The sequence below is a fragment of the Rissa tridactyla genome, chromosome 6, assembly GCF_028500815.1.
Source record: "Rissa tridactyla isolate bRisTri1 chromosome 6, bRisTri1.patW.cur.20221130, whole genome shotgun sequence".
In the NCBI taxonomy this organism is placed as follows: Eukaryota; Metazoa; Chordata; class Aves; order Charadriiformes; family Laridae; genus Rissa; species Rissa tridactyla.
In genome coordinates, this window is record NC_071471.1 from 59,666,831 (window position 1) to 59,691,007 (window position 24,177).

At 46.7% G+C, this 24,177-nt stretch overlaps 1 protein-coding gene across 3 annotated transcripts in view; it reads right to left on the minus strand.

The window, feature by feature from the left end:
• Positions 1–24,177, minus strand: part of SH3PXD2A (SH3 and PX domains 2A) — a 280,366-nt gene that overhangs the window by 220,799 nt on the left and 35,390 nt on the right. For all 3 annotated transcript variants that reach the window (XM_054205000.1, XM_054205001.1, XM_054205002.1), the window contains exon 2: positions 11,287–11,367. In XM_054205000.1, coding sequence (XP_054060975.1) covers positions 11,287–11,367 — 81 coding nt within the window. The remainder of the gene's footprint in view (positions 1–11,286; positions 11,368–24,177) is intronic.

Here is a 24,177-nt window from a genome sequence, read left to right on the forward strand (position 1 = left end):
TAAGTGCAATAATGTAAATAAACTCCCGGTAACCCTTGCAGGGCTATTTAGGACGTTTGCGAAAACAACCAGCTCCTCTCATCGCGAGCCAAGGGATGCGAACACAACAGGCACTTCTCATCTCGGTCTCCGCACACTTAATGAAAGTGAAGGATTGTATTCCCAGCACAAAAGCGGAATTGTGTTTCAGGGCTGGGGGTGTGAACTCAGCGCGATTTTCCGGCAGTATAAATAATTGAAAGCTGAGTACGATTAGGGGAGAGCGGCGAAGCAGTAGAGGGGGTGGAATTGTCATGCCTGAACTTTTTGGGCTTGGGTGCTCCAGGGAAGAAAGGCCATGGAAAAATCCTACCGAGGAATTTAATTTTCACACAGAGATTCCAGAAAAAAATAAAAAGGCTGATCTTGATTTGTGGTAAAAGAGGAAACACACTAATAAAACAGCACTTGGAGAATTCACTGCCTGTGTGAGAGCAGCCCCGGAGCCGTAGCTTTGGCTGAGGCCGGTTCCACAGCCGAATTGCTCTCCTGTGTTTTATTGTTACAGCAAACAAAACCTGGAACAAGGTTAAAAAACAAGTGGGCTCCTCCCAAGGCTGAGCTTTAAATCCTGCTCCGGAGACCTAATGGGCTATCATGAGACCTTCCAACACCAGAATAATAGAGACGGAGATGGGATAACATGGGAGATATATGCTGAGGCTTTAAACATCTTCTGCTGAAGAAAGGCTTTCAGCCGTTTTACCACAATGCTGCATAATCCCTTGTACAACATAACGCCCAGGGACAAAACCAGGAGACATGGGGCCAATACCAAAGTTTTCCATCTTGGTTCAGAATTAATTTCAGGCATGTTTTTCTAAACATGTGCTTTCCGTTAGCACCACAACCTTACAGGGACTCGTGCATCCTGATGTATTTGATTTTTAACACGAAAAGCAACCAACAGCTACAGAATAGGTCTGAATCCTCCTCAGCTGATGTAAGTCAACTCAGTTCATTTGGGAGAACTTGGTGCTTTTCCTCTCTGTGGCTGTATCCAGGACCCTTCCTACATTGCAGGGTCCCCACTGTCCTCACAGCCTCCAGGTCAGCGATAGGCGTGGGATGTAGGTACTGATAACAAGAACAACTTACACAAACCAAACCTCTAGAAAGCAAGGGAATAATTCCCATCAAATAACCCTTTTGACTAATTTCACTGCTTTCTGTGCTTGCTAGAGGCCCATAAGTGGAGTGTGGTATTCTTCAGGTGTTCCTTGAAGGATCTTTGCAGGTAACAAGCTTGCGTAGTTCAAATGGTGGATGCAGAGTATCTGACAGTAGGATATAAGCTAACCTTTCTGTTCCCCATCAGAGTGGCTTTAATCCTTTATAAATCAGATTCCCACTCCAGACAATGTGAATTCATCCACTGGGAAATCTGCTATGCATTACAGTTCTGCAGTGCTCCCTTGAGATTTTTGGGTTGGACAAATCTGCTCAAGTTAAACTCTTTCTAGATAACTCATAAAAAACACATGCATGCAAAAAGCAGGTAAAGCAATTTGTCCATAGGTTCCAAATAATATCCACAGAGACTTTTCCAGTCTTTGTCCTGTTCTAAAAATACTATCCCATAAATATGTGAGCATCTGGTAATGTGGCATTACTTCACATCAGATCCGAACCGGAGAGAGAAGCTGAACTAGAAACTGGTATCACATCTGAACTTTCCCAAATCTTACACAGCTTTAGGTCAAGAGCCTTCAGTGCAAGCTTCTCTCTCATACTCAAAGTCCACACACACTCTAAAAAACCCACCCCACTGGGATCTTAATAAGCAGTGAGAGTTCATCACTGCTGAGCTCTGCCACTCATTTAATTTCTAAGTTTTCCCTGACTGTACCTGTAACTCTGCAGCCAGGGGAAGCTCTGGTCCAGCTGCCTGGGCTCAGGGCACTTGCAGAGGGCTCCTAATCAGGATACTTCCCATAACCGCTATTTCAGAGGTCAGGTCTCCTGGGGGAAGTCTGCTTTATGAGCTCTCACTCTGCACCTGAAATCGGAGCCACTTAGTAACTCCACACTCCCCTCTGAACCCCCCCAAGGTCTTCCTCCATGAAGTGGAGCTGGCACTCATCACCGTCCCAGCACGATCACACACCTCACAGACAGATTTCACACTCTCCCCTGGCTGATGAGATTAACAGGGCACTCAATGTGGGATCCAGGCCTTGTGAAATCAGGCAGAGAAAAACCCAAACCTTAGGATTGTCAGAGGCTGCAATTTCCAAAGCATTGCCCACCTCGGATCATGCACGGCACTTTGGGGAAGCAGCAGGCCAAAAACCCACAGTCCCCTTAGCCCAAGGGGTACAGGCTCTTCTCTTGCCAAATAAAATTTATCTGCTGGGCAAAAGCACACAGTTGAGCAATTCTGATTTATTCCAGCAGGGATCAGGGATATGTCTGTGTGCATCCATACACACACTCTTGCTAGAGTGATGATGGAAGATGCTTTTTAAGAAGGTTGAGGAACAGCAGTAGGAGACCATGTGTAGTTAAAAGGACACAGTGAAGAAGTCAACAACCTCTTTCTGATGCTCCCAATCTTTCTTAAAAAAAGAAAACCCCTACTCATTCATATAACTACATATAGAGTCTGTAGCTTAATTAAACTTTGTTTTACTTCCAGGATCAGGAGCCTGCCTAAAGAAGAGCTACAAACTGAATGTTAACAAAGATCTGCCAGTGTTGAACTTCTGCTCAGAAGCTGCAAAAGACAGGAAACCACAGCGACAGTGAATTCCCTTGAGTAATCACAGCAGATCACTACTTGCGCAGCCCCTCTGGAGCAGCTCAGATTGTTGCAGCACACCATTTGAGGGATCACAAGGATGGAGGGGAAAAAACCTCATCTTCAGAGCAGCTTGCCACTTGATGTCATGCTCCTGTAAGACCTCAGAGGTGAATTAGCATTTAATCTGAGTCAGATAAGGCAAAAGCTTCTTAATGATGTGATGAAATGTTTCAATACTACTAATTCCACACACAGGACATGAACACCAGGGAAATAAAGACTTGTCGACATCCAGGAGAACATCAGCATTGTATGAAGCAATGCCCATGTGGTGCCATGACCCCAAACAGCAACCATCACAGTCAATGATGCCATGGTGGGGTCCAGGACCCTGGTCTTTTGCAGCAAGGGAATGGAGGACACAACCCTCAGAGACGCAGCTTCCAGAGACTCCCATCCCACAGTGAGGTCAGGACAACCACTGAACCAGAGCCCCAAAACCTTACTGCCACCGTGTCCAGAACGTGTAAGACTCCTGTGGGTGTTCCTGGTATTGCAATACCTTTTGTGCACAGTGAAAATAAAACCTTCATCCTCTGATAGCAAAGTCCATTCCCTGTTGTTACAGAGGGGCATCTCTGAACTCAGACCACCGAGATAGAGCAGCATGGGTATCACCTCTATTCTTGCTTTGCTGCCATCACACCCTCAGGAGCTGGCTAAGCCATCACATCACTTTCTAAGCTCACCCGTGTCCTGGCCACGCCTGCATATGGGGCAGGCAGGGGAATATATTAAGTCGGTGCTGAGCATCAGACATCACCCCGTAGCCACCATGTAGAAGATTCCCATGCTGCAGTGTATGGGCAACATTCAAGTGTCAGCTTTATGCCTCAACAGCATCCAAGTGCAGAAGTACGAAGGGGAGGGTTCCCACAGGCTGGGTCGCTTTCTCAACTGCAGGTTATTTGCCGTGTTCATTGAACGTGGCCTCTATTGTAGCTTGGCAGGCACTTTGCCATTTCCCCATCATGGCCCTCATCTTTGTCTGACGTGTAAAGTCTCTTTAGAAACAAATACTGGAAGCTGAACAGATTGTTTTGCCAAGCAAACATTTTAAATAATGATGGAAATAAGAATTATAAACAATTCCATTTATTCATTGAAGACAAAGATACTGCCCAAAGCCAGATGGTATCCTAAGGCATCTTAAGACTGAGTGCTAGAAGGAAAAATGGTATTTATATAGCCTTTAAATCAGCCGAGACAAGCACTCCCAGATCAATAACCATATCAGCTATTCATTTTTTTTCCAGAGGCATCTCAATTTCCCCAGCAAGCTCTGTTACTGGCAAGCTTGCTGCTGGGCTATTTTGCTGAAGGCATGGGGGGTTCTGCCACTAAGAGCCAAGTCTCGCAAGCGCGGTCTCACCAGGAGCTCCAGCACAGCTGCCAAAACGTGGCAGGCATGGTCAGTGCTCACAGACAGCGGCTCAGGGCTCCTCCTGGAAATCTGGTTTTCTCCATCACCTGCAAACCTTGCCACTGCTGGCCCCTCCACACACTGTCCGGGACAGCGGCAGCAGCCAACTGGACCGTGTTTACTCGGAAGAAAGGACATGCCATTTCTCCCCAAGGAGCCAGCGCTGACCTTTGGGAACAGACATGTTGACAGAGCCACGTTCAGATTTCCTCCGAATTTTCCCAGGCTTGTTTCAGTTTCAATCCTGCTCTTAAGGAAGCTGTTTTCAAACCAAACCCTACATGTCAACTGCTGGAGTAACTCCATCCTCACAGCCCCGTCACTGTCAGGGATGGTCTTGAAGTCAAGCCCTGGGTCTGAACCTCGTGAGTCAGATACGGAGCCAGGCCCCTGGTCTGGTTGAGGTTTTCACAGCAGCTCTCAATGTCTACAGCAGGGACAGGATGCTGAAGCCCAGCATCCCACACTGAGGGAACAGGAGCAGGAGAAATGTGATCCTTGCAATTCAGACCATCCTGGCCAAGGCCATCACAGCCCAGAGCTGGGGGAGCCACATGCTTTGACTCCAGAGCCCAGACTCTTTGCTGTCAACGCAGCCCAGCGGAAGCAACGTCAGTAAGTAAAGTCTTCCCTTTCTGCCCCTTTGCCTTATGTTTCACTGTGCACTTGCACCACAGCTTGATGCAACAACCCTCTGCCATGCTGTTCCTCCCCACCTCCTCCCCTGCCCTGTTCGACCCCACCCTCTCCTCCAGCTTTCCTACCTGTTTCCATACGCACCCTCAGATGCACACACATCGCCCAACAGAAACACTCCCTAAGCTCGTCAGAGGCTGGGAATCTTTTTAACGCAAACCTCCCACGCTGCGAGAGGGGCAAGCTGCATCACGCGCAGAGCCACATCAACAGCCCTCCTTCTCTTCCCACAGGCCAAGGAGCTACACATGGGGTGGCACCTATGGACCTGAGCATCACTCGCTGCAGAGTGGTGTTGTGGTGGCTGCTGTGGACGGCTGAGAAGACCAGGTGGTGACTCTACTCATCCTGCTAAAACGGCCTGGTGGGTTGAAGATTAGGAGTTAGAATTTTCAAATGCAAGGAGCACGCTTGCCCCATTGCATTCCTACCTATACTCTTCACCACTGATAAATTTAGTGCATGTTTGAGCTTGTCCATTCGCTCCTGCAGAGCTAAAAGCATGAACATTACAACATGAGATATCATAGGTCCTACAAAAACAGTCATTACTGAGTTAGACGGCACTGGACCACCTGATTTAGGGACTGTGAGTCCCCACCTTGGCAATTAACCCAAATTAACTAATGGAGTAAATATATGCATTTCCATCAGAGTCCCATCAGGCACCTACCCCAAAAGCACCCTGCGCCCATTCCCCCTTTGCTCTGCCCCAGAAAGCCTGCCCCGTGAAGCCACCAGGTCCCGTTTCAAATCACAGTGACCTGGTGAAATGCAAGGCGGTCAGGCATGCGGCACAGTTACAACCACCTAACTGGAAGGGCAACTGGACATTACAATATTTGATACAGCTTGGGTTAACAGAGAAAGGGATGTTTGGACAGAAGAGCACGTAACGGAAGAACGATCAATAGCAGCAGCATTCAGATAAACTCCAGTCTGCGTAAGAAAAGCAGGGATACAGACTGCAATTACAAGTACTATTTTTGTTTAATGTCCTCTTCAATGCTCAGTTACTCCATTATAGCACTATAAACAATCAGGATGACCCGAGCAATAAAAAATGAAGCTCTTGATGTTTTATCGTCAGCCTGGAAACAACTTACATCTCTTTCCGCTCCCTAATAAAATTCTTGATATTCTTTATTTTTTTTAATGTTCTAATTGGCTGCTAGTGAGTTCCTCTTTCTGTGCCACTTTGAAGAAAACCTGCTTAGATCAGCAGACCGCATCAGGCAGATAATTTTTTGCTAACTGATACACAAAGCAAATGCTTGAACAGAGCTTTGTTTATTTGCCTTTTCAAAATTGTGACATTTCAGATGTCTCCTTGCAGCCAAAATGTTTGTGTGGGTCATTGTGCGGAGAGTCGGGGATCTGCCTACCTAACATTCCTGCCGCGGCTCCGGCGGGGACATCGTTTGCCTCTCACACAGCCAGAAACACAATGTGGGCTTATGGCACGCCGCTCAAGCCAGCTGCTGTGTTGTGCCTTGAAGAAAGCTGTATTTCGCTATTGTGAGAAAAGATCTTCCACACACGGAGACCCAGCTGTCCTCACGGGAGGAACACAGAGGCTGCTATCTGAACGCAGCGTTTGGAACCTCTGCCAATGCTCTGGTCCTGTTCATACTCTGACTCCAAGCACCAAGTAAGACACACATGAAATCAGAGCAGAACACTTGGAGTCGCTGGATAAAGCGCAGAAGATGAACCGCTGGTGATTCAAACTAAGACACCAGGCACTGAAGCACAGTCACATTTTCCCTGCTTGCTTTGCTGGGGAGAGGGTTTCTCGGCAGCGAGGGGCAGCAGCCAACTGGGGTCATCACATCTGTAAAAAGCCCAAGGTGGTACTGAGCGACTGGCAGGGTGAGGTGGGGCGTGGGTAAGAGCCCCCCCTCACACTTGCTGGCTGAAAACACTGTTGTTGCTTCTCGGCCCAGCATGGCGACCGGGAGGGTGAGCTGGCTGCATCCCCACACTTCTCCACAGTATGGTTTGGGTAATTATTTATGTGCACACTCAACTGCAAAACCCGGTCCTTCTAACAGCCTCCAAAAGCACTTCCCCACAAGAAAAACATGAGCCTTATATCTGTAGATGTCTTTTGCTGCAGACTGGAAATGCCAGGAGTTGTCCCTGCTATCCCAATAAAACAGTGTCCTTTCCCAGCATCTCTGGGGACAACAGGAGCATCGCCAGCTTGAACTACCAACTCAGGAGAGGATTCTGCTACCACCACCAGCAAATCCATCAGCGGTGGCGGGAGACCTCAGACGGCATCCAGAGAACATGCCCAAATAAGCCACTAGCCTACCATGAGAGTCAGCACTAGCTACAGGCGATGTTCACATCACCGTTTCTCCCAGTCACGGGCACTTCATGCTCCCCTGTTCTGCATCGCAGGCAAGAGTGAAGCACCCAGGTGCAGAGTGCATGAGAAAGTAGCGCTTAAAATATTACATTAGGAGGTGGCTTTGACCCCACGTGGTGCTCAGGTGCAAATGCCTCCCCAGGGTGAAAGACAACAGATAATTGGACTTGACAAGCAATTTATCGTAATGCTTTCATCTCTGCAGAGTTAATTCAATACTTTCAATCCTATTTATTGAAACGTTGGCACCCACATGTATTCTGCTGCCATCGTTTGACCCATGCTCAGCAGATGTGACTTGGTTGCACGATTAAATGATGCAGCAATGCCCTGATTTTGTTTAAGCCGATATTTATAGATCTCTAGCCCACACTGAAGCACACAGGTCTGACACTTGGCTTGTTGCATTGGGTTCTGTTTGCCGTACTTCTCACACCTTCATGGGGCAAACTCCAGCTTACAAATCCCATGGTATGCCCAGTCTCGATGCCCTTTTACTCATCTTGAAAACAGCCTGACTCCCAACTCAAGCATATGCACTGCTGAAATAGCATGGCCAATCACTTCTGGGGTTTGAATCCTTGGGACAGAGCAGCCTCTTACTGCCTGCAGAGCCTAAGAGGATTTGCTAGGAAGCATTTCAAAAAACCCAGTACCTAGTAATGCAAGGGCTCTCAAAACCACTGAGCCACTTCCCACAGAGACAGATGTTCGGGGAAGGGTGGGCTCTTTTTCAGAGAAACATGAAATTGCAGTAGTGAAATTAATTATCTGTATTTCTCCCTCCTTGTCCCTGGGCAGCCCCCCAGGTTTCCCCATGGGTCCTATCCGGTGTCACTGTCAACACCAGGCACTGCAGCCCTGATTAAGTCATTACAAGTCAGCCCTTGTTCCTCCACTTCTAGTCAAGAGCAAACGAGACACGCGCAGGCTTAGGAAGCCCTGACGTGCAGCTCTGTCGTGGACACAGTGGGACGAGAGGAGCTGGCAGAGACCTGCAGACTCCAGCTGTTTTGGACATGAGTGGTGCCTGCAAATTGGCTTAGCATTAGTCATTGAGCATTTCCTTGATTTTCTGTTGGAATGGCCACATGGGATTAAGCAGGGACGTTACCAAAGTTGATTGATTACGCTAAGGCCACATTACCACGCCTGGCATTAGGTCACAAAACACAGGGCCAACCAGTACTACATCAGAAGTTCAAACTTCCACCAAAAATCTGGAAATCACAGGTCATCTCCTTATCTGGTGCAAAGGGAGGGAGACCTAAGGAGACTGCTTTGCTCCTCTACAAGCAGACTGCACCCCCAACACCAACCATATGGTCCATGAGCAAGAGCCAGGTTCCGCCCCTCAAGGATTTGGGGAACGTGGGCTGGTATCTCCATGTTGCTCTCCAACTTCTATTGTGAAAGTCTCTACTCTGGGCTTTCTGTTGGAAACATCATTCCTCCATTCGGGAAATCTTAACATGACTGGGAATCGCCATCTGCAAGGCAAGATGCAGCGAAGCCTAGAGCCCCACTTCAGGCTAGTCGCGGTTCAGACAGCAAACATGGGGAATCCTCCATTGCTAAACCCTGAAACAGCTGCTTTACAATACCAGGAGGATTTTCCTATAAATGCTAAGGTCTCCCTGTTGCAGTTGCCTGAAGCTAGAGACACTAGAAGCAGGTCCACCACGTACAGGGAGCCATTAACATTGAGCCTGAGCAATTGCAAGCAGATGGAAAAGCTTCTAAAGTTTTCCATGCCTGCTTATCCATGTGCTGTGGGAACCCAGCATTCGCCATTGAGCCAGAGTCACTGCACATTTTTCCCAAATGTTTCCCACAAGTTTCCCAAAATGCAAAGGTTTCCCAAAGTGCCCCAATATTTAATTTGCTTTCCCAACTCCCTTTTGCAGGCTTCATTAGAGTTGCAATTCAAGACCCAAAGTCCATTTCACTTGCCTTACCTCAGAGATGCTCTGGCAGCATCAAGAGCCCAGAAAAAAATAATAGCAAAAAAAAAAAAAAAAAGAATTACCTCTGGGAGTCTAAAAGCACCTTATGGCAAGCCTGAGCACAGAGGGCCTTGTCCCTATCTTACAGCTGGGAAACTGAGGCACAGATTGCCACACTGACATGCTTACAGAGACGTGACAAGACCGTGAAAACCCCAGGTGAAGACCTCAGTTTCGGTAACTGTGTGTCGCACGCTGTAAGAGCAAAAGAGGCTGCTGCAGAGAGCTGTCACTGCTCACGCAGTGGTGGCCCTGACGGAGATTCCTGAGAGGGAAAAGGGTTAAGGAAGGGAATTTTGTTACTTTCTTGTTGTATTTTCTCGTGGGGGGAGAAGCGTTGTGCAAGCAGGCGTTTTCCACTGGCGCTAGGCCCCCTTGCACTTATCAATGGGACCTTTCAGGACTCACTCCCTGATTGAGACATCATTTCCTGTCCAACACACTAACCCCATTGATAACTCCACGCTTGATGGGAACTTTTCAAACCTACCAGGAAAGGCCAGGAGACCCAGAAGAACATACACATGAAAACAGGACTGGGGCGAAAAGAAAAAGAAGAGAGAGAAAGAAACAGTTTTGGCCACAATCACCCAGTGACAACAGATGTTTGTGATTACGGAGCTGTGCATCTTTAGCAGGTACATCAGACACAGCGAAGCCAATGACACTCTTCACAGCAGTGGGACTGGCAGGCCTGGTGCTTCAGGCCAGTAAGAAGTGGAGAGTGGCACAAAAGGATGCTTAAGAACATCCCTCTTTTGTCTTCCAGACACACAGCAAACAGAAATCAGGACTGGCTATAGAAATGGTCCAGTTTTCCACCAGAAAAGCCAGGAGGCCACAACCGATAGAGCTTGCAAAACAGGCTAGAGATTTCAGATGTTCAAGTACCAGATGTGACACATAAAGGGGGAGCAATGATGAAACTAGGACTCTTCAAGGTATCTCAGATCAAGTGCCCAAGGGAGGAACGTTTTTTTTCCCTAATTTATCATGGCAAACCTGCTCAATGTTATTTCCCAGGACAAAGCCAATCCAGCTGTGCACATTCTTAACACTGACTGTGAAGACTCACTTGATATTCTAACCACTGCCCAGCTCCAACCACAAGCTCCAGCCCAAAACAGACATTTCCCCCAAAGTTTAGGAGTCTGTCAAACCACAGCTTTTATTTTCACCTATCTCCAAGCAGAGATTTCATAACCCCAGCCAATTAGACTTTTGCTGCCTACACAGGCATAATGATACAAAGGTATTGATGGATCTGGATTATCGCTAAATAGGACACCAGTCAGAAAACTCTTCCTACTGATGCAGGTGCCATGGAGCAGCACCAAAAACAGAGTAGCTGATTCCATACTGAAACTTTGTAATTTGGACTTTTCCAGTTTCCTGGCTTGAGACTTGAGCCAGCAGCTATTCAGCAAGAAAACTTTCGAAGAAACCTAAATACACAGGGATAGAATACAGCAAAGGAGCTGTTGAAAACAGCAGGAGCCGGGACACCAGCTGGCTGGGTAGCTGGTTAGGAGGAGGGTCTGGAAGGTTTCCACTACCATCTCCATTACTGAACTGCTGTGGGAGTGTGCAAAAGCTCTGTTGTTTTCAGCAATTTGGGTAAGTAGTTTCTGGGGGCCCAAAATGTAGCTCTCTTTCTGTTCTAAGTGCATCTCAAGTATTTAAAATTAGATTCCCTCTTCAATAGGAACCATTCATGAAAATGTCAGCTTTAAATGTCTTTACAGTGCAAGTTACTCACTGTGAGCATACCACCCACTTATCTTATACCCTACAAGGAGAGAGTCTGAAAAGTTTCAAGATTGTGACATGTAACAGACCAAACAAGCACAAAGCCTTATTTAAAGGCACTATTAACCCAGCTGGAAACACAACTAGAAGTGTGAGTAGAAATAATATTTTATGTTAGACAAGACAGACTTACCTGCAGGTCAAAGAACTTGCTGTATCTCCGGTAGATGATCTGGGAAGTCAGGTCAGACCATGTTACATTGATGATATAGACCTGTTCAGGGAAAAGAAAATACAAGTTAAGGTGGGCTCTGAAGCACAGGATACCTCCAAAGGCTGAACAGTCAGTACAGGTAAATTCTGCATCTTGCTGGCCAATCCTGCTCACAATGAGGAATATAACCCTGGGTGCAGGATTAGCCGAAATTAAAGCCATTGCCCCATTGCAGCCTTTAGCAGAGGTCTCAGGAGACCACCCAGTGTTCTCCCACTCACCCCCATCACCCGTTCTCCTTGGGAAGAAAGCTTTAATTGAGTGACAGCACTTTTTCTGGTCCCTGGTAGCACACCCTGCCCTCTACCTCTGTCTGTAGGGAGGGGCCCAGAGCATGTTGCAGGCACGGTCAGGAGAGCTATTCTACTCCTGAAGTAACATTCCATCATGGGCTGCTGATCTCCAACCCCATGCTCCAGGTTTTCCTTGTATACGGAGATACGATCAAGGCCCTTCCCAAGCAAGACGTGGCTCTAGCTCAACAAGGAAATTTAAAGGGAACCCAGCTCCTGGGGGCTCATGGGATTACAGCCATGTAGCACAACCACTTATGCACACCCATACATGCACAACAGCAGCTCAACCCTACAGCACACAGCCCTCGCTGAGTCACATCGTACCACTCAGCACCTCTGGCACCTATCAGACCAATTCAAAGATGATATAAAGCTAGTCAGTGACAGCGACACTATATTCTTACAGCAGTGGAAACAGCAACACAAGCCCAGAACAAGTCCAGGACTTCCCTTGTCCAGCCCTAGCCCATCCCCAGAACAATCATCTTAGAGAAACAATGTTTTGCTGGAAGATGTAATAAAAAATGATTCACATATGCATGCACACACATGCGCATATATAGATATATATATAAATAACACAAAAGTATTTTCTTTTGACCTTAGGACCTTCAAAACATTTTCAAAAAATGAAAAACCAAGGCAGATTCTGGTCTCTCGTACACTGGCCTTCAGGCCAAATGCTGATTCTGCTGTCTTGATGACAGATACACAACAAGTTTCATCACATCACATTTCATTACATTTCATTTCATTACATCAGCAAACACAGGATGGAGCCACCGAGGGTGACTACACAACACCAATGTAATGGAAACCACAGCTAGCCCAGCTCCTGGGTCTTTAAAGCCATTTCCACGTTTCACATATGGAGTGAGATAACGATCAGCCAGAGGAAACAGGAAAGCATCCCTCCTCCCTCATCCCCAGTGCTGCAGCAGGAACTCTCCCTTTTGCCATGGTTACAGAAGCGAAGCTCTCCGTCTCCAGCGATGGGGGATGGATAAGCATCACCCTCTTCTCTGCCTCCCCCAGGTCACTAGCCCATCTTCCAAGGTACTGATGCAGGGTAATTGCTTCTGTGCTGTTATCGATAAAAGGTACTGCATGGAAATCCCTGGAGGGATGTTGAGGAACAGCATTATCAATGCTTTTCCAAGGACTGCTAAGGGATTTTTCCCTTCTTTTTCTTTCCTGGTAGGAGACAGCTGCCATCTGATGTCTGGAAACCTTGGAGGTCCTGCAGCCTCGCTTTCCTCTCTGCTCTCTTAAGGAGATCTGGGGCCTGAGGGTAAGGACTAAGAGCCTTAATTTGGCTCAGTTATGGTATCAAACCTTTCTTCTGCTCCCACCAGAGCAGAGACCATTGAGGCGGGCAAAGGAAAGACTGCCCAGGGGTGAGAGAATGACTCTCAACAAACCTAGGTTATTTCTCTGCTGCGTCTCTTTATTTCTCCTGGAAAACCAAGCCACGCAACCTCCCTCCCACAGTACCCATATACACTAGGGTGACACCAGCACTGCCTTGCTTCATGAAGGGGAGATAAGACTGCATAACATGAAGATTTCAGGTCCCCTTTAAAGATCTTACCCGCGCAGACAAGCCAGAGGAGTCAGAGAGTCAGAGCCTGGGAAGGAAGCTGCTGTTGCCAATTTTCAGTCCAGCCACACTACGCTGAAGAATATTTTTCCATGTGTTTGTTGTGAAGGAGGGGGAAAAAAAAGTTTGTAGCTTCACTCTGAGCTAATCCACAACACAAATATTTCTACTCATTCTCTATCCAACAGCTACTTTCAGATGGAAAACCCATTTGATTAAAAACAGATCATGACAGATGGGAGCTGACTGGGATCCAAAAGCAACTTCAGATACTGTAATTCTGGCCCCAGGTTCTCACAAAGGGGACGAGACAGGGACAGAAGAAACATATTGTACATGCAAATAAAGATTACATTTTTTCTTTTAATTATGCATCTTTCTCCAGAAACTAGGAAAAAAATACATATGCCACAGACATCCAGGCTTTCTGAATTTCATGGCACTTCAGGCTTCTCCATGCTACTCTTTAGAACCCACAAAAACTGTGTGTCCCTGAAATTTTTAACAGCCTGCAAGTCTGCTTGATCAAGACCTAGTCCGGACAGGAGTTAATCCTGTTTTAAGAGTCCAGCATGGCTCTGTGGTGCAGTAAGCGGCACAACGTCCCCACCACACGAGAGGCAGCAGAAGTGGGTGCGAAGGGATATTCTGGGCAAGAGGTTGGATGAGTTTGGTGCAGGGAGTGGGTGCAGGAGAAGGAGCTCACTGCACGGTGCAGATATGGTCCCAGGTCTGAAATCCAGGCTCTGAGGAAATGAAACTGCCACTTCAGTCAAGCCAGAAATCTGCTGCACATTTAAAGTAGCAATTAAATCTTTTTGAGCCTTAGGTCTCTTCAAGCTCAGCAAGTGATGAGTTGGGCAGCATGCAGATGCACTGACTTCTATTTCATGGGAAGATCATAGCAGGAGCAAGAAAAGCCTTTAATCATAACGTGGAGCTCTGTGAAGCGAGAAATGAAAGGGCTCAAAATCTGCATGGTGGGACACAGGTGCAAAATCTAAAATGACTATTGATTTTCTTTGCTTGTTCGTGTAAATCAAATTGCTTCTTGAAAGCCACCATTTAAAATAATGGGGAATCACTGTTTGCTTGAACTCAGAAAAGATCTGTAAAATGCCAGATTTTAAAAGCAAGGTCTAGAGGTTTCAAAAGCCTTAGATATCACATTTCTCTCCCTCAGAGATCAGAGTTTGGTGATTATTCGCTTCTGCTGCCTTAGCCGGACCCATAACCTTTTCATGAGCAGCAAACATTACATCAGCTTACCTCAACATTTTTTCACTCAGATCTTAAAACGGGTCACTGTGAAAGCGATCAATGATATCCCTGGGGAGACTGAGAAAAGCAGTCCTGGGGGAGCCAGAGGTCATGCAAATGCAACGGGACGAGGAGGCAGCAGGAAATATCAGATAAATACAGAGAGCCGTCCCACGCTCGAACGCCCGGCAGGCCCAGCATCGCCCTCACGAACTGCTTGCAGAGCCAAGGGAGGGCTTTCTGTGGCATCTGACGGCCCCCCAAAACTGAGCCATGTGAGCCACTGCTCCAGCACGCAGCTGGTTCTGCCCACCAGTCCCAGGCCCTTGGCATGCTGCTCCTTGACAAAAGAAGATAAAATCAAAGCATCTTACATGTCTCGGAGCAAGCTCTACCCTGTAAGTACAGTGTTTTCCTACAGTCCCTACATGCACAGAACTAAACTTTAATCGTGATCGCAAATTACAAATAACTACAACAATTAATTACTTAAGGTAAAAAGACCTGTTTTATGTATCTGCCATGTTTATGAGCTTAAAGAAGTCAAAATGCAGCTGCAAATGCTTCACTTTAAAAATTCTTAACAAAAAGAAGAGTTCTTAGCAAGAAATAATAATTGAAGTACAGATTACAAACAACTTACTGAACAAATCACTGGATGCTCCAGCCACTAAGAATTTTCAATTTTTAATTTCACAAATCCAGTCTTTTTTTAGTCTACTAAGTATTTTAAAATAAATCCTTCTTCAGAGAAGCAAGAAGTGAGCCTGTACAAACTGCAGAATATTAATCAGGAACTGAGCTTGATAAGCAGCTCTTAATATTCATGCTGCATGAAAGAAGGTGCAGGATGTCAGGAGGATTTTATCAGCTGCTAATTATTGCTTAATTCCAGCACGGGGAAACTTCCATTTCACCCACCACAGAGCATAAAATTTATTGCAAACTGAAGTTATTGCTCTCCCTTTACTGCCTACACCAAGTGATGAGGAGAGATGACTTCCTACTACAAAAAACATTCACTCAAACATCATTGGGCATGACTCCATCATTGAATGTCTTGTTTTCAATGGAAAATACCTAGTTCCAGCTGGCACAAAACCCAGAGGTAAAGAATTCAGGTTATTCTCATGTGACTGATTTTTCAATTGGCTTTTAAGAGGCTAATGTTTCGCCTTCTACAGCCAGATGAGCTGGAGTAGATGATAAATGCCTGAAATGAGCAGTCCGATGAGACCAAGATAAGAACCTCCACAAATACACGAGCTATTGGCACAGGCAGGATTACAGAGCGAAGACCAGAAATACGCCTGCACCCATAAGAGAGGGTGCTGTTAACCTTTAATAAGTAATTACAGTAAATACCAGCTATTAAGAAAGTTTTATGAATGCAAAAAAACAACGCTATGGTGCAATTTGTATGCAGATACCATCACGATAGCCCCTTTTATCCTGGAGAATGCCAGCTTCTTCAAAGTCTCATATAAAAATGTTGGATGTTTGTCCTCCAGTGAATCATAATCGAGTTGGAAGAGACTCCTTTTCTCCCGTATTCAGATGCTATCGCTGCCTGTGAGCTGGAAACTTTCCACCAGCGCAGCTCAGCACGTGAACGCTCCCTGGTCCGCTTCTGCACAAAGTCAGCCCAACTCCTGCAGGGCTCGCAGCAATTTCAGATGCTTCAGCTAGTGGAGTTTACATTAAAACAGTTCAGACTGCATCAGTCCTCCACAAAGTCAACATACACCTGTGCCCTAAATTACTGGAGTACAGGCACTACACCAATTTACTGTTTGCATAACCATTTTAATGTCAAAGATGTTCTGATGAGCACAAATCAGTGCTGGCCTAGACCCAGATTTGGAGTGGTAACAGCCCAGAGACACCACTTTCAGTACCCACGAGGCCAAAGCAGCAAAGCTGCTCACCTTTCAGAAGCAGCGTGGTTGATATTATGAACCTTCTTCCACCCCACAAGACACTGGCACCAGTACTCAGGGTTTCCCCAGGATCAGGACCCACAGTGTCCTCAATTCCTGCCCTATACAAGAGCGAGCATGGCAGCAGGGAGAGTAAAACGCCCCAGGAATAAGCACAGAGAATGTAAGCCCTCCTCCTGCACGCATCACCTGTGCCTTCGCTTGCTTTGGATCACATTTGACTCTGGATCCAGTGAGAGCAGCACGGGCTTCATGCCCAGCCCACCGGCATCCAAAAGGCCCTGAAAAGCTCTGTAAGACCTGGGAAATTCGCACAGAGATGAAGTCAGACCCTCAGCCCCAAGCCCATGGCGAGTCCACCACTGCTGCCATGCAATGATGTCACCTTTCAGCACGATGGTCTCCAAGGGACCACAACTCAGTCAGGGCAGGGCCAAGGAAGAGCTATTTTGAGCCCCCATCTGGAGCTGTTCTCGCCCTCCAGAATTTCAAGACTGAGCTGAGAAACAGAGATGAGGCTCAGAAGAAACTCGAAACCCAAGCAGCCCCAAACAGGAAAGCTTCTGGCGGGGTGGCTGCTGCCGTGGTAGGGTGCCTCAGAGCGGTGCCGAGCACGGGGGCTGACGCAGGCTGCACGCAGGTGCGGGGCGTCTGGCTTTTTCGCGAAGCAGATGTGGTTTCACGGACATCCCTCTACCCGGCTCGTGTTTCCATTACCAACGGGGGAAATGTAACTGAGAAAAAGCCAAAATAGCCCACAGGTCTCATGGACAAATGTTGCACGTACCCAAGATTTGGACACAAAGCAGAGTTACAGCATGCTGGGAGGGAACCAAGTGGACAGCCCCAGTGCTTGACAGTTCTCCTCTGTGAGCAGCAACCACACAGGCAATTTAAGCAGGACACAGCAATTCCGGTTTGCATCATAATTTGCAGGATAATTTACAGTCTAATTAAACATACAAAGAGAGGGAAGGAAAAAAAAAAAGGGGGGGATAGGAGTTTTCCTTCCTTCACTGTTTCTTTTGTGGATCTTGTTTCAGCTCTGAACAGCAATGCAAAAGGATTAATGCTGGATTTATGTTGCTTCTCTTTTCTGCCACATCACATCAAATCTGTTCTGTGTACAAGAAAAATAAACTCATTTCTAGCTCTGAATCCAGCCATACTCTGAGACTCAACCTGGGTCCTTTCTAGTTTAGAAAACCCCACCACTGCTGCATCCTGTATGGGCACAGACCTTCCTCCTGGTGGAGAATTAACCAGGGTGAAATCCATTTCTCTTTGCCAAATCCTTGTACTTAAACACAAATGAGAATAGCAAACAACTGCCTCAAGCCAGCCAGCAGACATCCCTGGGAACACAGGAAGAGGAGCTCATTTGAGTGTGGAGGCACCTGGGTAGATGTTTTTGCTGGTTTCCTAGCTTCAGGGGTACAGACCAGACAAGGAACAGGGTTGTGTCTGAATGACGAATCCAGCTCATCGTGTTTACACAGGCAGAGTAAGACAATACTTAGCCTCCCATATTTTTCTCATACATTGATGAGGTTTCAAAGTCCATGCTTCAAATTTCTATGTAAGTCTCATCTTCACCCCTCAAGTTCTTTGCGCATTTGCCAACTTGGGTTTTTAAGCACTGACTTCAGGCCTTCACAGCAACTTCCCGCTAGGAAGACTCTAACAAGCCCCATGCAATCACAGCAATAAGCCATAAGGGGAAAACCCTCCCCAACAGATTTCTTTTTATGCCTCTTGTGGCCATGCAATGTAAAAAGTGGAATTTACTCCCATAGTCTGTGACAATAACTTGACCAGAGAGCTGCAGAACTGGAACGTCTGGAAGCCCTGCAGCTCGGGTACAAACCACCTCAAAGCCTCTTGCTGGGCTTGTTTGATTACTTCATTTAACTTCATTCTTAGGGTTGCGTGAGCAGAATATGATGTGTCTGATTCTTGCAGACATGCAATATCTGTGTTGCATTAGCAGGGCTTTGTTTGTTTTCTAACTGATATCCTGGGTCACGTCAAAGACCTGTCATGGCTCCTATCTTATCTTCAACATATCCAATAACTGGAGCTTACGGAAAGAGAATAAGAAACAGGACTAGTAAAGACCGGTTGCTTTCCTGCTACCACCTCCCAGCTTCAGGAAGCAGAATAGCAGCTTCTCTGTGTATTGGGTTTGCATGGCAAGGTTTTGGTAGTTGGGGGCTACAGGGGTAGCTTCTGGGAGAACCTGCTAGAAGCTTCCCCCGCGTCTGGTACTGGTAAGAAACAACGCCAGCTGGCTCCAAGACAGACCTACCGCTGGCGAAGGCCATCAGTGATGGTGGCAGCGCCTCTGGGATAACATGTTAAAGAAGGGGGAACAAAACTTACACAACAGTAACCAAAGAGAGGAGTGAGAACATGTGAGAGAAACAGCTCTGCAGACACCAAGGGTCAGTGAAGATGGGGGGGAGGTGGTGCTCCAGGTGCCAGAGCAGAGATTCCCCTGTAGCCTGTGGTGAAGACCTTGGTGAGGCAGGCTGTCCCCCTGCAGCCCATGGAAATTAACAGTGGAGCAGGTATCTACCTGCAGCCCATGGAGGACCTCATGCCGGGGCAGGTGGATGCCTGAAGGAGACTGTGACCCTGCAGAGAGCCTGTGCTGGAGGGTCCTGGCAGGACCTGTGGACCCATGGAGAGAGGAGCCCACACTGGAGCAGGTTTGCTGGCAGGGCTTGTGACCCCACAGGGAAACCACACTGGAGCAGTCTGTTCCTGAAGGACTGCACCCCATGGAAGGGATCCACGCTGGAGCAGCTTGTGAAGAACTGTCTCCTGTAGGAGGGACCCCACGCCAGAGCAGGAGAAGAGTGTGAGGAGTCCAGTCCTCCCCCTGCAGAGGAAAGAGCGTCGGAGACAATGTGTGATGAACTGACTACAACACCCATTCCCCGTCCACCTCTGCTGCTCAGGGGAAGAAGGAAGAGAACTCAGGAGTGAAGTTAAACTCAGAAAGAAGGGAAGGGTGAGGGGAAGGTGGTTTAAGATTTGGGTTTATTTCTTATTATCCCACTCTGATTTGATTGGTAATAAATTAAACTGATTTCCCCAGGTCGAGTCTGTTTTGCCCGTGATGGTAATTAGTGAATGATCTCTCCTTGTCTGTATCTCGACCCACGAGCCTTTCATTGTATTTTCTCTCCCCAGTCCAGCTGAGGAGGGGATTGACAGAGCAGCTTTGGTGGGCAACTGGCGTCCAGCCAGTGTCATCCCACCACACTCTACAATGAAAGAAGCGGACAATATCCACCTCTTAGATTTACATACGTGCATGAGGGAGACAAAGCATCTGTGGTACAGCGTGGACCTGTTTCCAATCTGTTTCCATCCACCTGCACGTACTTTCCACGTGTGATGGAAATATTTGTGAAACAGAATAACCACAGGACTGAGTTTCTGCCATTTAAGGGTTGACAGATGATTAGAAAACACAACATCTAAGCCTACAGAGCATTAGAATAGCAGAGTGACAAACACAAAATGGAAATAAGAACACACAGGCTCTCTGTGAAACCTGGCTCCCTCACAGCCTTCTCAAATGCTCCACCTGGGTCTGAAAGAGGCTGTCTATGGCAAGCAAATGAAAATAATCCAGCTGCACTTGAAGGTAAAAAGTTTTCAGCTTATTGCCTCTTAAATCTGGACCCCGCTTGAATTATAAACTATTTTAACTCAGTGCTTGTGTCTCTCCCCAGCATGTGGTTGGTGTTTCATGAGAACCCCAAAGCATGAGAATGTCCTGGTAAAAGAAGAGAAACTCCCTTCAAAAAAGGAAAGAGAACTGGAAAAAAGCAACAACCAACAGACAAAACAGACCCTCTCATATTTGAATTTCAAGTCCTTCAAGTAGGTTCACTGAAAGATCTTGAATACAAAAATTGCTTCAATTTCACTAAATTGTTTTTAGAAACTGATTTGTAGTTGAAGTTGTTCTGAAAAGAAACATATCCCTGAAGAGTCTGGCTGAATGTCCTCAGTGCTGGATGCGGAAGTGAGGTGGAGATCCCTCTAGCCAGTCACTTCCCATCTCTTACAGCCATTGCGTTGGCTGCACAATAAAGGACTGACACAAAAGGGACATGGCACTTTTAAAAATTATTTTCAAAAATGAACATAATTTCATTCCCCTGCCTTTATTCGCTCTGCAGAAACAGATTTTAAAAACTGAATCAAAACTGGCTTCATCCTGCTTCCGCTGAAATTAATTTTAGTAAGTGTTGAGGGCAGCTATGAATTCTTTTAAAATACCTCCTTAGTTTATAACACGTCCTTCCAGCTTCAGCTACAGGAGACTACTCTGCTGGTGATAGGTGCTGGCACCATTCAGATGAGGGCAATGTCTGTGAATTAAACCCAGCCCTGGCCCAAATGGGTGCTTTGACTGCCATTACAGAGTCATCAGACCCATGGAAGCCAATGGGAAGAGTTTCATTCCGCCAGTGCTGAATCAAACCTCACACGAAAGTGGGATTGCTAAAATATCAGAAGGATGCTGCCAAATCAGAAAGACTCAAGAGAGAAGCAGCTGAACTGATTCTGGCACAAGAAAAATTGACTTGGGGGATGTAAAATAGGATGGGTAGAGCTCTGCTCATATTTAAGGCAATGAGATTTTTGTCATTGGGTGCCCTGAGGCCAGGGATACAGGAATAGCTTGGTCAAATGAGACCTAACAAGAACCTGCTTGCTACTGTGTTAAACGCATCAAGACTGACGAGACACAGAGAGAAAATATGATCCGGAAATTGCTGTTTTCCAGTTACCACTAAATCTCACACATCTTTGCACAGAGTTATTTATGCCTGGGGGAGATCTCTCCAGGTACATTTCTTTCTGCTCCAAGAACGAATGCCCATCTACGTTGTACCAGCAGTGTTGTACCGATGGGTTTTCCCAGCTGGGGAGCACATATACAGTGCTTCGAGCATACACAGCCTGTGGCCCTGCAAAGACAGAGCACACCATGATATTGCTGACCCTGTGTCATGTACAGGCACAGAGCCGATTATTGCGCTCTGTCGCTGCGTAGCTTTACTTACAGAAGTGACAAAAACTCCCTGCGCAGTCAGCCTCACAACTGCAAAAAGGCATTGCTAAAACCAACCTCCCTTTCGGCTTCTCACATTCGGGATTCCTGCTCTGCACCAACACTTGCCTGTAGTTTATATTAGCATGCAAATCTTCCGGCTTTGATTTGTAACCTTACATATGACCCCCAGATGCAATGTTGGAAAAGCAAAGCGAGGGCCTGGGAAAGGGAGCAAAACTCCTCCAGGCCCTTCCAGAACAATGACAAAGCTCTGGGACATTCTTAGTCCAAATAATGGAAATTCTCCTGGGATTTTGCCATAGAATAGTGGGATAATTTTTTTTCTTCTCATTTTGAGTAGAGGGAAACAAAAAGTTCATGTAAACCAAGAGACCCTCAGATTCACAAAGACAGACCTGAGGGGTACAGTACTTTGAGTGTGATCTATAATCCCAGACAAAAAACGACACTGAAAGACTCTTCTAATTTCTATACAGTTTGTGCAACTACATTTTTCGTGCACGACCGAAGTATAAAACTTGAGGTGAAATCAACTGGATCAACCAGCAAAGCATCACAAAACTGCCAGCACAACACGCTGACAGATGACTATTTGCATTTTAACTGCAAAATACTAGAAGAGTGAAAAATGGACCTATTCTCAAAACGTAAACACCATTCAACAAACACACAATGCATGTAGATCTTTGATTATACTGCATGACCATATATACATAAGACTGAATATACTTGTTCTCCACAACGTGAAACCAACTCTTGGAAAGAAGGGAACAAATTTCCCCAACCCCAGAAAGATGCAATGCTGAAGTCACTGGGAAAAATGACTTTCATTGCAGTGACCTTTGATTTCAGGCTTAGGAGATATCCAAATTTCCTGAGGGGAGAAGACTGAAAGAAGAAAATGACTCTGTATCCTAATCTTGCAAAGAGCACCCAACTTTCTCTGCAAAATGCCAAAAAGGAGGCAAATGTGGAGAGCCCTTCTTATTCCCCTCTGTGCTCCTGGACAAGGCAGGAAAACCGATGCAAGAGTACTGCGCGGGAGAGATCCCCTCTGTCAGGGCACAGCACTGAATTAAACCAAAATTACCTTCTTCCTGTGGAACTTCAGGGTTTTCAGGAAGATACTCTGCCAAATCCTCGCACCCTCAATCACTGCCTCTTTGCTAAGTTGAACTATTGTCTCTGCTCTTTCCTTCCCTCCTACTCTTCTCACAATCACCCTCCTTTTCACTCCTTTTCCCACGCTTGGCTTCCTGCCTTCCCACTTGCAGGAACACCCTCTCCCGCCCCAGACGCACAGGACTATCACCGGACAGTGTAAACCCATCCCTCTCCAACTCTGCAATTTGCAGCCTGGGCCACACACAGGCAGAGACACATGCAGCCACCCTCACCGCGTTCCAGATCACATTTATTCGGCACACCTGGCTGCGGGTTCTGTGGATGGGCGAGCTTTGCTCTGCCTTGGTGGGATACAGGGATATGAAGGATACGCTTTTTCAGCCTGGAGCAACACAGTGCTTTGGGCATTTCTGCTCAAAACATCGCTCCCCCTTTAAAACCTGCAAATATAAGGATCCTACGTTAGGAAAACATATTTAACTGCTGGACACAGGCATAGCTGCTGGACAGGACAGTCACACTGTCTGACTTTGTGTTTCCAGCTGGGAGATGAGTCTCCAGGCTGCACTGCAGCCAGAGGAGAAAGTCTCCAAGCTGTGTTCCTGACCTGCACTGCCCACCGAACCAGCCCGCTTCTCCCCAGACTGTGCAGAGAGGAAAAGGAGATGAGCCCCTAAAAGGACACAAAATCTGGGGATGCAGCTATCCTCAGTAGTTGTAACTATACTGCCAAAGGACATGACCACCAAATCAGCCCCCAAGCCTGCCTCTTGTACTGACAGACAGCAGTACAAGGCAGCCTTAGCTCCCTGCCAGAAGCCTGGATCCTGTCAGTGCTGGGGAGAAGAATATCCAACAGGGATTTTCAGCCACCCCGGGCTGGGCTTTGTCACTTGCACAGCCTTTTCCCCAGCAAACTCCACATCTCCTCTGGAGATACACGCTGACGTTTGGTAATGCACTTTCTGTCAGAGCTGTCAGGGGTGGCAGTGATGGCAACCACACTAATTCCTTCCCGTTTACCTATCACAACCCAGCCACAAGCCACACATACCCTGAGAGTTACTCATTTTTGGAAGGAGAGTGTGCGGCTGCAAGTCAGCATGTGTCACCTTAGAAATAAGCCTTTTAGGGCCATGCCTACATTATATGTTTTATCGAAACCAGTAATAAAATATGAATCAGCAAAATGACTGTATGCGTTTACATTTCTGACAAATTCAGGCTTAACAGTAACTTGGAACAATAAACAAACCTCTTCCTTTCAATCCCCAAGCCTGAATATCGTCCCACTTTTAGACACTTAAAGGGAATTATTAATGTTCCATGGAGAGAAACTCTATTAAATCTGCTTAAGTGACCACCCAAAGCCCAGCAAAATTACTGTCTGTAACAGCAGGCTTTCAAGATCTTATATAGCTGCACCCGACACATAGAGCATCTGGAAACAGCAGGAATTTGCTAGGCAGGATTTTGGGAAAAAGTCCT